This window comes from Corvus brachyrhynchos, unplaced genomic scaffold (assembly GCF_000691975.1).
Source record: "Corvus brachyrhynchos isolate BGI_N302 unplaced genomic scaffold, ASM69197v1 scaffold8, whole genome shotgun sequence".
In the NCBI taxonomy this organism is placed as follows: Eukaryota; Metazoa; Chordata; class Aves; order Passeriformes; family Corvidae; genus Corvus; species Corvus brachyrhynchos.
Genome location: NW_008240031.1, coordinates 2,282,057 through 2,297,813, shown reverse-complemented (window position 1 = coordinate 2,297,813; position 15,757 = coordinate 2,282,057). Strand labels below are relative to the sequence as shown.

General features: G+C 44.2%; 1 protein-coding gene across 1 annotated transcript in view; it reads right to left on the bottom strand.

The window, feature by feature from the left end:
- LOXHD1 (lipoxygenase homology domains 1) overlaps positions 1-11,709 on the bottom strand; it is a 131,811-nt gene extending 120,102 nt beyond the window's left edge. Inside the window, 3 exon segments of the mRNA XM_008640947.2 lie at positions 751-935; positions 1,742-1,822; positions 11,604-11,709. Of these exon segments, the coding sequence (XP_008639169.1) occupies positions 751-871 (121 nt within the window). The 5' untranslated portion in view covers positions 872-935; positions 1,742-1,822; positions 11,604-11,709.
- Positions 11,710-15,757: the final 4,048 nt, after the last annotated feature.

Sequence of the window (15,757 nt, the reverse complement as noted above, 5' to 3'; positions counted from 1 at the left end):
AGGAGCAGTGCCCTGGTGAGTCTGTCAGGAAAATACAACTCTGTTTCCTCATTAGCACTTGCAGATGGAGTGCTGACATCCCACCTGAGGCTGGTTTGCTGGCTCCTCTTTCATATCTTGATTGCCTTCCCACTTACGTTACATGCACCATACATCACCGCGTGGCCGGCACGCTGGTACCAATTTGAGAGTACGTGTCTGGTGTGCAAGCTGTCCTGGCTTCATTTCAACATCATTAGCTTAAAACTACGCTGAGAAAATAGGCACCAGCTCAGTGTGGGTAGCATACACACACACAGCAAAACCAGCGTGGAGCTACAGCAAAACCAGCGTGGACCTGTAGGACATCACCAGAGCCTGGAAACACTTAACTTCATGCACAAGACTGCAACCACACTGCCTCTTTGATAGGGATACCAGCTACATCTTCCAGGGTAGGATGCCTCTCATCTATGTGTAGCCATTCAATCTAATTTTATGTTGTCATCACAGATCCCTCAGTACTCAACGAACGAGCAGAGCTTCTCCAAACAGTGATTTATCCCACCCTCAGATCTAACATTGGAAGAAGAAATTATCCTCTGGAGATATCTTGCATCTTTCTATATCTCTCTCCACTGACTATAAAGAAAGCTTAAATTAGCTTAGACTACACAATTACTTCTTGTGTAATGAAATCTTCTCAAAGCAACCCTGTCCTTTCTTACAAGGCACCAGAAAGCCAAGCTCTTTTTTTCTGAAAACCCTTACTTTTGGGCACATCCATGGGGTTCAGGCTGCCAATGAGGTCTCTGACATACAGTCCATCCCCATCCTCCTTGCTCAGCCAATTGTTGCAGGGGAAGTAAAAGCGGAGGTGAGGTCTGTTCATGTCGGTCACGATCACACGGTCGAGGAACCATCCCGCGTTCAGTCCAGTGTTGTCATGCTCAATCCTAGAGGAAGAACAACCCTATTTTGATATTTTGGTTAAGACTGGCCACTAGCACTGTAATTTCGTGGACTGTTATATGCTAGGCAAGACTAGAGAAACTATACACAAAATTCCTGTTTATGGCTGTCTATCCAAAGAGTTTCAAGGAACTTATGGGCTTTTACAGGATATATTAAAAATAACAACCTTCCATATGGGCAGAGATCACAGGTGAATCTGTGAATCTTTTATCTGCAAGGAGATGCTCACAAAAATACACACACCTCCACGTTCATTCAACATGTGCATTCATTCACCTCGCACTGCGTATCTAAAGCATAAGGGACTCTGTTCCCACCCAGGACTCCTCCTGCTCTATTCTACTCTTACATTGTTTTAACCACCTCTTCCCAGCTTTCTTTGTACTACTTACTAATTTTAAATTTTATATCAGTCAGTCAGACAGTGGTTAAACATAATTATTATCATTTACATTACATTAAGTTAGCAAAAGTGGATAGCAAACTCCATTTACCTCCATTGGGACATAAAAACAGTCCTAAACGTCTTTTCCTATGATTGCATATGACAGAAATACAATTCTTGGTGGGGAGCATGGATGCTTATAAGCAATACTGCAGGTGATTTCACACTTCAGTTCAAATCTTTGGCAGTAAACAAGCTTTTACCACCCCTTAACTTCACCTTGATGGGAGCACGTTAAGAAATAATGAATAAAACATGGCAATGTTTAAACCTCTACAGCCTACAGTCATCCTATTAGCACCTCATGGAGCAGGTGCTGTGGTAGCAGCGTTGTGCAGGTACCTTATTTTCTTTATTTGTCCAACGTTATTGGTTTTCACTCGGAACACATCTGTTTTGCTCCTCTCAAAGGCCGTGCTGCTCCTGCAATGCACATGCATCAAAAGGCAAGGTGAAAAACCAGCAGCCTTGACAGCAAGCACACAAGTGCTAGCATTTATGGATAAAGAAGTGTCATTCCTAATGTTGGGAAGACCTAGTTTTCAATGCCCTCTCGCCCATGACAGGTTTTGGATGCCCTAAGTACTGACATTTAGCAGACTTTTCCCCTTCTCAGACTCCAAGAGTTCTTCCAGAAGCTGAGGCAGAAGCTTTAGGGGAAATGCAATATGCTTTTCATCTCAGAGTCCCACTCCCAGACGTGTCCTCTCCTGTCATCAGCCTCTAGGCAGCAAGAAGACCTGCTCCTGGTGATGGAGCAAAGGGGGTCCACAGCCCAGCAAGTTCCCTGTGTGGCCACAGATCTGCCCAGAGCTCAGCCAGAGATAAAAGCATCCAACCACATCCAACTTTCCATGCCCATCTCCCATCACTTTTTTTAACAACTACTGAAACTTTGATGCTTCCTCCTACAATCCGTATATCATTCCAAGTAAAACAATTGTAGGCAGGAAGTCGTTTGACTTTTCTGGTGAAGTGTTAAGTGTGCAGTTTGTATTTCACAGGTGCAAGTGCAAAAGCAATATAAAGTCTATTGGCCCAGGTCAGGGGATGTAGAATTTAATTCCCAGTTCTGCCTCCAGCCTGTGGTGTGATCCTTGGCAAGCACCTGTGTCCTTTTCTAAGCTAGTATTTTCCATGAAAACGCTATGAATAACATCAAGGCAAAGCTCTGAAGACTCTCCCACTTGCCCTCCCTGATGGACCCCCATTTCCCCTGGGCCGCTAAGCATGGCTACGGATGATTAAACTCAGCAAAACCCAGAAGTCGTATTAAAATGAACAAGAAACCACAGCACTCGAGCAGCGTAAAGCCACAGTGACAAGCGGTTTGAACACAGAAAGTTAATGAATATTAATAATCCCAGCGAGGGGGTTTGGCTTCGTTCGCCACTCTTCATGTTGCTGAAGGACTTCTGCGTGCCTTGCTTACAGGTAATTTCGTGTTCTGCTAGACCCATGCTCAGCCTTCCTCCTCCTCCTCGTCCTCCTCCTCCTTCTCCCCCTTGTCCATTCTGCTGTTTCACACCCCGTGCTGGGAGCAACACCAGTGTACGAAAAGGCTAAAATTGTTAACCTTGCCGTGAAGACAAGAGACAATTAAACCTGGCTCAGCCTCCCCCAACCTGGCTGCCCGAGAGAAAACAGCCAACGAGTGCAAGGCAATTAGTCTGTCAGGCTTGAATGAGCATCATAATGACAGCAGCTTCTCCCCGCATTGGCTCGGAGATCGATGCAGTGCTGCAGACTGCTACGGAGATGGCATGAAAGTATTAAGTGAGAGCAATCAGGCCAAAGCTCTCAGTGCACCAGTCCCGCTGGCTGCTGGTTTGTGGCAGTCCTGCTGCCATGCTGGGCTGTCTCAGTTGCTGGGATGGATGCTGGGGAGCAAACCTCCTTCTGTGGGGCATCCAAAAGTGAGCAGATGCTTAGTGCATCCTGAAATGGCTTGGGAAAGCATTGGAAAACGTGACATAGTCCAGGAGTCAAACCCCTGGGAAGCCTTGCTGTCAAAAGGTAGGAAGAGTTTTGACAAGTCTCTTCCCTTGAGATGGATCTGCAGCATCAACAGCACAGGGAAAGAAAAATCCAGTCCTTCCTTCCAGCACTGCCAAATGCGTGGGGAGAGGGTGAGTGAGGGAATATCCCACAGTGAATGGCTACACTGGAATTTAACCTAAAATAAAGAAAGAGTGATAGAAATGGAGAAATTACAGCTGGGTCATGTCAGAGTCTGGTCTGGGCTAGGACTAGGATGAGACATTCACAGCCAGACAACCATAAGGAACTTGTTACACCAAACAATGAGGCATACTGGCTTGCACAGCCCTGGTGACAAATAAAGGAGGAAAAATATGTCTTGGAAATTGCAGCACTAAATTTCCAATGTTCAGGATTGACTGGGTTCAAACCCAGAGATCTTAGACCATAAGCTTAGTCTAAGGATCTTCTGAATTTCACTAGAGCCCTGTTATTAATCTGAAATAACAGGCCAGGGCAACTCCAGAAATGTTTCGTTTGGATTTGTTATTTGACATACTTGATTTGCTTTAGCAGCTCTGTTTTTTCCATAATCTGTTGCAGCATTTTTCCCAACTTCTTTGTAAGAAACATCCAAGGAGCTTCATCAAAGACTAGTATATGGAATTGTGTTATATATATATATATATTTGTAGCCGAAACTCTTTTCAGATTCTTTCAGTTGAGTAATTGCCTGCAGGCTGCACTGCTTGTGGTGCTGCAAATGTACAATCATTCAGAACACTTTGTCCCCTGGCTGGGTAAGTGGTGCTGCTAAAAGTCGCCACAAGAACTGGTACATATTTGAGTGTAGCATTTATAAATCCCTGCATTCATCTCCTCTGCAGGCCATGGGCACAGACAACAGAGCCAGTGCCATGAGAGTTTTGCTGCTTCTTGGTGTGTTGACAACAAGAAAGCCTCGATGATGCAATTTTATATGCAAAAGTACATAAAATAAACATTTGTACCAGTATTTTTTTTTTAAATGAAGGTGAATTAAAAAGAGTTGATCCCACCACCTAAGTAAAAGTCACATTTGAAATGTAAATTTTGAATGTTTGTAAATTATAGTCTTCCCTTTTGGTCAGCTAACAGCACCCTTTTCACAGCTGAGTTCTTAGGAACAGACAGAAAATCTGGGTACTGGTCACAGCAGTAGTATAAAAATAATGACCTTCAGCAGTGATAGAGTAACCTAAACCAATTTAGCATTGAATCCCTGCTTAACAATCATTTAAATTGCCTTTCCATTAGGTGTTTTACCTGACAATGCTTTGTGCACACAGAATTGCCAGCAAAAGCACCATGGACTAAGGGCTGCACAGAAGCACAAAGTGTTATTCTGGATGTCAGTTCAAACAAAATTTTAAAAATGCTCCATTAAACCATTAGAAAGACTCAGTTCTTGGTTGCATCTCCCTGAAACGCTGCCCATAGGTCTGCCTGCTCCTGCCATGGATGTTTAGCAGCAGTTGGAGAAACCGGGTGTCGGGGATGATTTCAGAACGTCATACAGCACAAACCACCCAAAAACCTGCCACTCTCTAGTAAAAAATAAATGCTGCTTGGTTCACCTGCTAGGTCAGGGGCGTTTCTCATGCACTACAGGTGGGCAGTGTAGAATATCACAGAATCACATAATCATTTGTGTTGGAAAAACTCTCCAAGGACATTGAGTCCAACCATTCCCCCAGCACTGCCAAGGCCACCACTGACCCATGTCCCCAAGTGCCACATCCACACAGCTTTTAAACCCCTCCATGCATGGGGACTCCACCACTGCCCTGGGAAGCCTGTGCTGCGGCTAGACAGCCCTTTCCATAAAGAAATTTTTCTTAATGTTCAATCTAAACCTCCCCGGTACCCCCTGAGCCTCCTTTGCTCCAGCCTGAGCCCCTTTCCCAGCTCCCTCAGCCGCTCCTGGGGCTCCAGCCCCTTCCCAGCTCCGTTCCCTTCCCTGGACACGCTCCAGCCCCTCAATGTCTCTCTTATCCTGAGGGGCCCAGAGCTGTCCCCAGCACTTTAAGGTGTGTCAGAGCTGAATTGAGAGGGACAGGAAGGAAATTTCTCCCCAAAACCACACAATGACCCCTGCTATCTCCCCGTATATTTGCAATTGCTCTAATGTTCTCTCTCCACATCCTGTTCCCATGTAGGATTTCCACTTCCACACATCAGCCAGTACCATCTGTAAAGGTGACATGAAAAGGTGTGAGGGATGAGCACTGATCTGACCCGGTTGTTTTCCTGGCTTAAAAGTACAGACAGCTTTCCTCACCCTCAGGTTGTCCAATACACGTTATAGGCTGTGTGAATCTGTATTATCAGGCCTCTGGTTAAGATGGCATCTTGCCAGAAGATGCAAAAGGTATTGGAAAAATGCTGACAATGTGTTGGCCTCATCCTTCTGTCCCTCCCTACACTCTCACAATCAATCACTCCTGGAGAGAGGACACTGTCCTGTACAAACTCACAAATAGCCTAACTACAAAAAATCCCCCATATGTTCAAACCATATTTACTCTTAGTGCAGAGCTCCAATAGCAGCATCATTAACCTCCTCCTTGGAGCAACAAATACTCCAGGGAGTTTGGTCTGCAAATATTTAGCCAAGACTGCTGTCATGAAGCTGACAGCATCAGTCAGCGGGCGGCTGCAAATACCACGTGAGGCAGCACACGTCCAAAACCACTCCAGATGGAAAAAAAGCCAGCAGAAAAGCACAGCCACTGTCAATGTCTGTACCAAGGACATTATCGACCAGCAGAATGAATCCTGCTTAAACAGGCACAGAAAAATTGGTGAAAATACAGTCCCACTTGAAGGGGTTTAATTGGATGAGATGAATTGCTCAGGGCTGTAGCAGCATGATGGCACTTGGGAGCCAAACACCAGCCCAAAACCGTGGGAGTCTGAATTTACCCCGAAACTTTGTAAAGTGCAGTAGGACACACAGACTCTGCCTTATCCATAAGCATTTCAGGTACAGATTCAGACAGCCTTAATTACAGACATAGAGTAAGTGCTCCTTCACTTTGTACTGCATGGAGCAGCATCGTCTTAATATCAGTTTCTCATCTTTGGTGGTGTGATTTGCATAAACAAAATAAAGTAGTGGTGTTTAATTTAGATAATCTTAGCTGTGATTTATCATAAAATAATTGAATCATAGAACGTCCTGGTTTGGAAGGGACCTTAAAGATAATTTCTTTCCAACCCCACTGCTGTGGGTGGGGATGTCTTTGTTATCTGCATTTTGGCTGTTATTTTCTAGAAAAACTGTATGCAAAGCAAACAGTGCCACCAAGAACAGCACAAAGGTTGCTCAGTGTTTCCCAGTATTAATTTACATTTTTAATTACATTCACTTCGCCGGATTGAGGTAAATTTTATTCTGTTGAAAATTTTCATCCCTTTCCCAAAGAGAAATATTTTTAAATTTTTGATGAGAATGAGGTCAGGCATTTTTAAGACTGACATTAATGAGTTGGGATAGGGGGAGGATTTTGAGCAAGGCAGAATGGTTGAGTTTGTTCCAGGAAGACACCTTACTCTCATCCCAAGAGGAAAACTGGCCAGGTTTTACAGTCTGAAAAATGCAGCTGACACTGGATCAGCAGGGACCTGGGTCTAGCAGCTGAATTCCCTTAAAAGTCTGGCTATTTTAAGCAAAATCCTATTTTTCTCTCTAAGGCTTGACCTTCCTTGTAGTTGTACCACCAGCTGCTGTGTGCATAGTTGCTGGTGGATTATAATTTATACATACGCCAATTTTGCCCACTCTTATATTTAGGTTGTTCAACACCTTGGTCTAAGCACTCTCTCAGGCATTTTATTCCTGAAATACTAGACATAGGCTGGCTAATAAGGCTGAGCAGGAGAGAGGAAAAAAAATTCCCACTTAATTTCTTTTTCAGGAGTGAATATGGACTCCAAAATGTGCTGTTACTTAACGCCGTCCCAGACCATTAAACCTTCAGAGCGCACTGAAAGTGCTGCAGATTTGTACAGACATAAATCAGAGCACAGTTAGATACATAAACAGCTGTAAAATGGGAAACATCCCGTGGCATTAAAGGAAAAGGATCACAGCTCCTCTCTGTAGCAGCACTTCGGCAGCAATGTGAGAATCCGTCCCCCTCTGCACTTGGGGTTCTTTCTCTTCCTAACCTGAACAGCCCTTTCTGCACCAACTATCTAACCCTTCCTAACTTATTATATTAACTGCTCAGAGTAAAAAAAAAGAGAAAGCTCTCTTTCCTGCATTTATTTATTTATTCCAGAGAGGTTAAACAACAAAATCAGATCTTCTGCCACTGGACTGGGCTTAACTGTATTAGAGCTACAAACATTACCATCCTCTAAAGACTATCCTGTACATACTCTGCAATTCATATGTATTTGCTGGCATAAGGAACAGGAAAAACCCTGTATAGTTACCTAAGACCAGGTAGAAGTGACTGCCAATTAATTGTCTTCAGCATCAGAATTTTTTTTCAAGTCCTCTATATTTTCCTCAAATTCAGTAAGAGGCCTGCTGTCACCAATTATTTCATCTTTCTTCCAGGTTGCCATAGCTGCTAAATCTTCTCTTAACTCTTCTTTTTTTCCCTCAGGGAAAAAGCCTCTCTGTGGCATTATTTGCAGTTGTCCCCAGCTGGACCAAGTAAGCCTGACAATGAAAAGTTACACTAGCAAGAAATACATAGATTTGGACCAAAGACTGTGAATGAGCTGGCAGTGGCACTCCCAGCTGAGTGTTTTTTTTTTTCCCCAGCCTCAGCCTGGTGGAAAGCACATGAACATGGAGAAATAAAATGCTGTGGAGGATCAGCACTCTTTGGTCAGTGTTGGACCACAGAGGATCAATTCACGCCTGTGGGAAAGGTCTTGAAAACTGTCAAAATGCCACCAAACAAAGCCTTGGTGTTCACCCAAGTGTCCTTGATGGAGCCAGTGGAAAGAAACTCATTTGTGGCAGTGCTTTAATTTTCTGGCTGAGCTCTATCTGGTGCAGGGTGGCAGACGGGGAAGAATTGTGTGAGCTGGGTTTTGAAGTGGGATTTTGCCAAGAGTTGCTGGGCCCAAGCAGCAATTTGCCAGCGCCCATCCACCACATCCAGAATCAGTGATACGATGCCTCCAAACTGACAGACTGTGGGGAGTCATTCCAGCCCCTCCCAGCCCCTCAACACTACTTGTCTGAGCCTCCTTTCTGAAATAAATCACAAAATCACAGAATGGTTTGGGCTGGAAGGGATCTTAAAGCCCATCTCATTCCTTCCCCTGCCATGGGCAGGGACACCTTCCACTATCCCAGGTTGCTCCAAGCCCCGTCCAACCTGGCCTGGAATATCCCTGCCCCAGGGATGGGGCAGTTTCTCTGGGCAGCCCGTACCAGGGCCTCACCATTCTCACAGCCAAGTTCCTTTTAATATTCTTCTAACCCTGCCCTCTGACATGTTTAAGCAGTCCCCCTTGTCCTGTCACTCCATGCCCTTTCTTGCAGCTTCCCTTTTATAACTCATCCCTTGGCTCAGATTTTGAGTGCTGCCACTTCCAGAGCTGGTGCTCCTCCTGACCAGTCATGACAAAGATTTGTGTCTTTCACAGTTACCGTACTGTTGGCCAATGTTAAAAACTCACAATATTTCATCAGCTTGCCATGTCTTCCCCTTACCACGCACGACAAAAAGACCTGAAATGTCATGTCTTTCACTACCAGCACACAGTCAGGAAAGAAACAGGAAAAACCCATTCTAACCAGAAATGGTAGCACCATCTTTAGGCAATGCATGATATTTTAGCTGTCTGTCATACATGGGGAAATGTAAACGCCTATAAAATGTCATGCATTTGCAGTCATAAGTGAACTGATGTAAACATTTAGTTGAAAGATGCATGAGATTCCATCCTTTTGCCATATTCACAAAGCTGCATAAAAAATTGGGGGGGGTGGGGGGGGCAGCTGACTATTTCATGGTTTGCTCCATAATTAGGAGACAAGACTATTAGTTAAGCAGGTCTGCAGGCACTCCTACATCCAGACTAGATCTTTTTCTCACTGTTCCTCGATGGAGCACTGTAACGTGCCAGACTTTGCTTAGAGACACAGAAATTTTGCTGATGTTTGGGAAACCCCCAGTGGAAAGCTGTAGTTGCAGTTCTAGCGGTCACCTCCTACGGGACCAGTTTCAAGAGCCCTGAACTGCAGAAGGTTGGCTTCCCAAGCCTTTCATCCTTGCTTTCCACACCTCAGCCATCTGCTCTCTGCAGCAACAGGGACCAAGCCCAAAATGCTAACTCAGGTCTGAACAAGCTCAGAGTGCTTCTGCTGCAACATAAAATAATCTCTGTGTGTCCTTCCTTTTTCCCTTTCACAAAATAGAAGTGGTGAGAGCAGGAGGAAAGAGCAGGCATTAAACAAAGTGCCAGCAGAGATCTCCTGCACAAGCAGTACCATGCTTAATGCCACAGCTGACTGAAAAATCTGTTATGGACACATCTTGACTTCTTCTCTAAGGGGCACAGAGTATATTTATTAATTTTTTAGGGTAGTATTTGGATTCTTTCTATAGCCATGAGCAGATGACTGCTTTCCCAGTGAAGTGGCTGGTTATGTAAATGCTGACCACAAGACAACTCCCTGGAAAGCAGATGTTGCTTTGATGGCTTTGCCAAATACTACAAGGCAGGTTTGGAGGCTAGAAGCTCTGTCACCAGCAGAGCTGCTGCTGCTGCTCCTAGCTCTGTCACTGACCTGCTATGGAACCACTTCCCCTTTCAGGTCCTTGCCTCATTTTCCTTCTCTGTTTAATCAAGAAAAATGGCATTCCGCTTTGTCAGTTCATTGGGATGTCTGGATGGAAATCACACAACAGGAACAAAGCCATTTCATATAGATTTATAATATACAATCGGGAAGCTCTCCCTGGTGTTTCCAGGAATTCTGGGATAATAGAACTCCTTTGCCTAGCTCTGGCATTTCTGGATTTCAAATATGGCAAACAGGGCTGAAATTTCATGTATTTTCTTTACCATTCCCATATCATTTTCTTTACAGACTCTCATGTTTGAGTTGTTTCACTGGGAAGAGAAGCTCTTTTGAGGGTAAAATTTAAAATAGTTGCAGGTACCTCTTGTCGGTGCTGTAGAAATGGAGAAAATGTGAAGTTACCGTGTGACATTACCACAGGATTAATAATTCTGAAACATATTATCAAGAATACCAAAACAATAAGAACACCGAAAGAACAGAGAAACACAGCTTCTCCAAGACCCTCTGGAGAAGGGATTTCTGCTTTATCTTAGTGCAATTGCCTGACTAAGGGGAAATTGGTACATGCAGAGCTGGTACTTTGCTAAAAGTCATCTTGCTTTCATGGGAAATGAGCACCTGCTGGCCCTGAAGCTCAATTTTTAAATTAAAAAAAAAAGAAAAAAAGAAAAGAAAGCTATTTAGAGAGTCAAAAGCCCCTTAATAGGTTTTTAAATTATAAAATATGTCTCCCACTAAGTTCAACATGCTGATAAGGAATGAGAAGACGCATCCATAGGACAATGTTGACATCAGCTAAAGGAAAATAGAACAGGGCCACCAGAGTTATGCGCAACCACAGTGGTGTGCAGAAAGGCATACAGCAGATAGGATAGAAGCAGTCTGAACTAGGAGTCAGTTTAAATTCTTCCTTTTCTGCTTGCCTCAGGTTTCCAATGGCTGGTTGTAGGTGGTTATCTATCAACACTACTTCAAACCCACTGAGTTACTCTTCAGAATCATTCAAGGACACTTCTGCGTGTACCTGACTAGCATGGAGACCTCTGTGGGATCCAGGCATGGGAATGTAGCCCATCATGCCCACTCCAACAAGCAATGAATATTCTCAGCTCCTAAATTGGGAGCTCCTAATTTAAGCTCTAAGAAAAGCAAATATCCCCACACCTTGCAAGTATGAGCCTTATATAATATGGATTTCCACCTACAGAACTGAATGCAGGTTTGCAATGGATTGGGTAAGAAATTTTTGCAGTGGCAAAAATTCAGATTTCCCTGGTGATCTTAAAATACTGTATAGATTTATTCCCTCCGCATCCATCAGAACGATATTAAGTTTCATCAAAATGCTTTAACAGTCCCTGAAGGACGGGCCTCAAAGATACAGATTTCCTTCCAGACACTTACTTGCTGGTGAGATGAGTCTTGGGAGTGATCCCGTGCTCTCCAAAGAGAGTGACAAAGACGTTGGCATCCGTTCCTGCTCCCCGGACATCTCCTGTCACTGTCACCACCTCATAGACTGTGGAAGCAGAAAAGAACCATCAGGACAGGAGGAGAAAACTCTCACCCTATACTTTATAGATCCGAGTCATCACCAAATCTTAGCCAGTAGACACACCCCAGAGATAGATCCATGCACCCACCACCCAAACAAACCCATCCCTTGGACAGGGCATAGTGAACCCGGCTGTAAAAAATCATCTCATGAAACAAAACTGCTGGGGACAACTGTCCATGGGCAGCGAGGGACTGAGTTAGGATGGATTTTGCTGCAAATAAAACACTTCTCTGTGAACACACTGCCTCCCGTACCGTAATGCATGTGCATGTGTTACACAGAGCAGATGAATTTATGTGAAGCGTTAAAGCTGTTGAGCCACTTTTCATTTATGCACGTGTCAATGCAATGCACGCTCAACAAGACAATCTTTCCAGTCTCTCACAGAACCCAAAAGGAAGATCAAGTCCAGCTCCTGGCTGTGTACAGATGCCCCAAAAATCCCACCCTGTGTCTGAGAGCGTTGTCCAAATGCTCCTGCAGCTCTGGCAGCCTTAGGTGCATGACCATTCCCTGGGGAGCCTGTTCAGTGCCCTACCACTATCTGGGCGAAGAACCTTTTCCTGACATACAACCTAAACCTCCCTGACAATAGGTAGGAAAACACTTAAATTAGACTCTCAAAGCTCTATCTATTTATCTTTCCAAGTAGCAGACTGAGTGACAACTTTATTTACACACATATATATCTTCTTGGGAGACATGCAAGTTAAAAAGCACCTTTTACTCAAGCGGCATGACAAGATCCAATGGCCAAAAGGCAGAGTTAGACAGATTCAAATAACAGTCAGACACACATTTCTTAGGATGATGAGTGATGCTAGAACAAGACCTCAGGCTTGAAAACAGGTTGGCTTTACTGAAGGACATGTCTTGGTTGGCTCAACACAGAAGGAAATGGAAGAAATTACAAAACTTTGCCTGTGGCCAGACTAAGCACCCTGGTGGCCCTTTTCGGCTTCAGACAACATAATGTTCATTATCTAATGTTGGCATTTCAACCTCAGACCTATAAGCTGGAGAAAAGGCCATAGTTTCATCATTTCATCCTGCACAACCTGACGGCTAAGTACGGGATTTCTCATAAGGAATGCTGTAAAAATGTCCCTCTTCATGGGTGCATCAGAACTATTACACATTTTGTTAGTGTCCATCTCTCCTGCTGCCTCAGGGTCAGCCAAATCAAGTGGACACAAAGGTCCACTGGTTTGATTGTTCCACAGCCCAAAACCCCTGAAATCACAGGGAGCACCCCAGAGGCTGTGATCCATGCCTTATCTTCAGCTGCAGCTCTCCCTTCCCCATATTTCTCATATCTGGCCACTTTTCCAGAGAGATCTAGGTTCTTCGGCAGCTAATTGGTCTCTGTTATTCCTCCCCACCTACCCTTTCCCCATTTGCTGTAATTCCTTCTCCCCGACTCTGTAACACCCCCTGGTTGATGTATCATTGGTTACTGTGCGGTTTCCACACCCCTTTGTTGGCGGTACAAAATGCCCTGGCAAGCTGCATGGCTTCGTCTCTCTCTGTGGATTTTGCTCCTGAATAAACCCCTTCCCCCCTCAAAGAAGTCCCTCCACCTTTTTCCTACCTCCTTTGTGTGCCTTAGACATCTGTGGGTGAGGTGAACGCATGCTGGTGCTTTGCCTGTCCTCCTGCACCACGTTCGGTCTCCGTCTGTCCCCGCTCAGGGCAAGCAGAAGTTCGCTCGGTGCCAGGACAGCGTGCTAGCCCAGAACGGCACCATAGCACTCTCCCTCACTACTCACAAGTCTATTCTGTTCACTTAGCTATTCTATTCTCTATATGTTCAAAAGATACAAAAAATGTATTGTAACTCTGCTCTGAGCATCAAATGTTTTTCCACAATAACACTCTTCCCTCAAAACATCACCTTCAACCAAAAGAGCGAAATGCAAGGCACTCGTGTAAAACTGATTAAAAAGCATTCTTTATTTCCATCAGCTCTATTGCATTGAGACAAAAAAATATTATGCAATATTTTCCCAATCTCACCTTCCCGTGAATGTAAATAGGAGAGCAATGGGACATTATTGTAGTAAGTACAGTAAGTTGTGATCTGTGCTTGGCAACATTTTAAGAAGCCCTTGGCTTGGTGTATTTCATTTACAGGCCCAAAGGAAAAGGAGATTTGTTTGCAAAAAAAAAACAAAACAGGAAGAATATGGGATCCACAGCTTGCACATAAGTAATATGTATGAGCAGTGTTTTCATTTCACCTTCCTCCTGTTAACATTCCCACATGCCAACGGGAGATGTTTGGCATAGTGGGGAGAGACAGATGACGTGTTTGCATTAGCCATTAGCAGGAGGGAGATTTGTAATCCAGTCTGCCCCAGTGAGTCACCGCCAATCGCTCCAGGGCTTTTCGGCTGTATCGGCTCCACTTCGGAAACAGCCGGCTTACGTTAGAATATTGCTCTGCTCATCCAGAGCAGCCTTTTATGCCTGATCATCTCAAAGAGCATTATGACTTATCTGTGCCGTGGAAGTATTTATCTGTATTTAGCTGTCAGAGCTCCCTACAGGCCCTGCCAGAGTGGCAGCTACAGTTCAGCATCCCTCTGCAAACTTCGACCACTGGATGTGGCGCTTCAGGCTTGGTCTAGTTAAGAACGTCGTGTTTGGTCAAAGGTTGGATTTGATGATCTTGGAGATCTTTTCCAACCTTTATGATTCCATGATTCTAAGATTTATTAGGGAAAAGGACCTTTAGGCATTGTCTTCTCTTTCCCCACAGAGCCTTAGCAAAATTTGACCCCTTTCCGGCTTTCAGGGATGAGGTCAAGTTGTATTCAAATTTGTGCTGGCATGTGGGCATTTTTCATGTGAAAAGAGGAAAAAAAAAACCAGCCAGCACAACAATTTGTAAGTTGTCAGAGACCTTTCAAAAGCTCAGACAGTTTTTCTAGTGAGTTTTTTATACCGCTAGAGAAGTGCTAGTATTTATAGGTTATATGTGGCAGAGTCTGCCATGTTAAACCCCCCCCATCAAGTAAACCCATCCTTGAGCTTGTCTGCTGCACCTGTGCAGGTATTGACGTGACCTCATCTATACATCTAATCTTAATTTCCTTACAGAAGTTGTAGAGTGGACTGATCTACTCCTTTTCAATCCTTCACTTTTCAAAGTGATGTGGTGGGACACAAGGACGTTGTCTAAGACAAAACCAGAACCAAGCCACAATTTTGCCGCACCCCCACCCCCCCAAAAATCAAATCTCTCATCTGACTTCTGGAGTGGGAGTCTCACAGTTGCAAAAAAATGATAACCTGAGTAGATGGGCTGCACTTTAGGTTCACAACCCCAAAATCAGGTTCCATGCACCACAGCGGGCAGGCAACACACAGATGAGTAGTTTTTACCCAGGCAGATGTGCTGAGCCCTGCTTGATTAACTCATGTCATCACCAGGCATACACTGTGGTTAACAGCATTTTAATTAACTCTGCACTGAGAGACAAAAGGAGAGTCTGGGTTGGTGACATCAGCACTGCATTTGACACATGTCACAGTGCACTGCTGGAAGGGGGAAGCACTGCCACCTCTTCTCCAGCATTACAGCTGGATGGTCAGCTGTGCAAATAAATGATGTCTTAGAGTTCCAGTGATGTCATGGATGCAGGGCCCATAATTTCCTTCACAGGAAGAAAATTAAAGTATAAATAATTATTATTATAATTAAATAATACTAATTTTCATGCCAGCTCCTTCTGGAAAAGGCAGGAGACAAATGCAGATTATTTAGCCACTTCTTTCAAAGCTTTGAGAGCTCAGCAGTATATATTCAGGATTGTTTCCTTTCTTTGCATTTTTTTTCTCAAATGCAGATTATTTAGCCACTTCCTTCAAAGCTTTGAGAGCTCAGCAGTATATATTCAGGATTGTTTCCTTTCTTTGCATTTTTTTTCTTTAATTTTTTATCAACCTCTGACAACTAAGGGGTGTCATATTTGCTCTGCAGCTTGAGGCCCAGCAG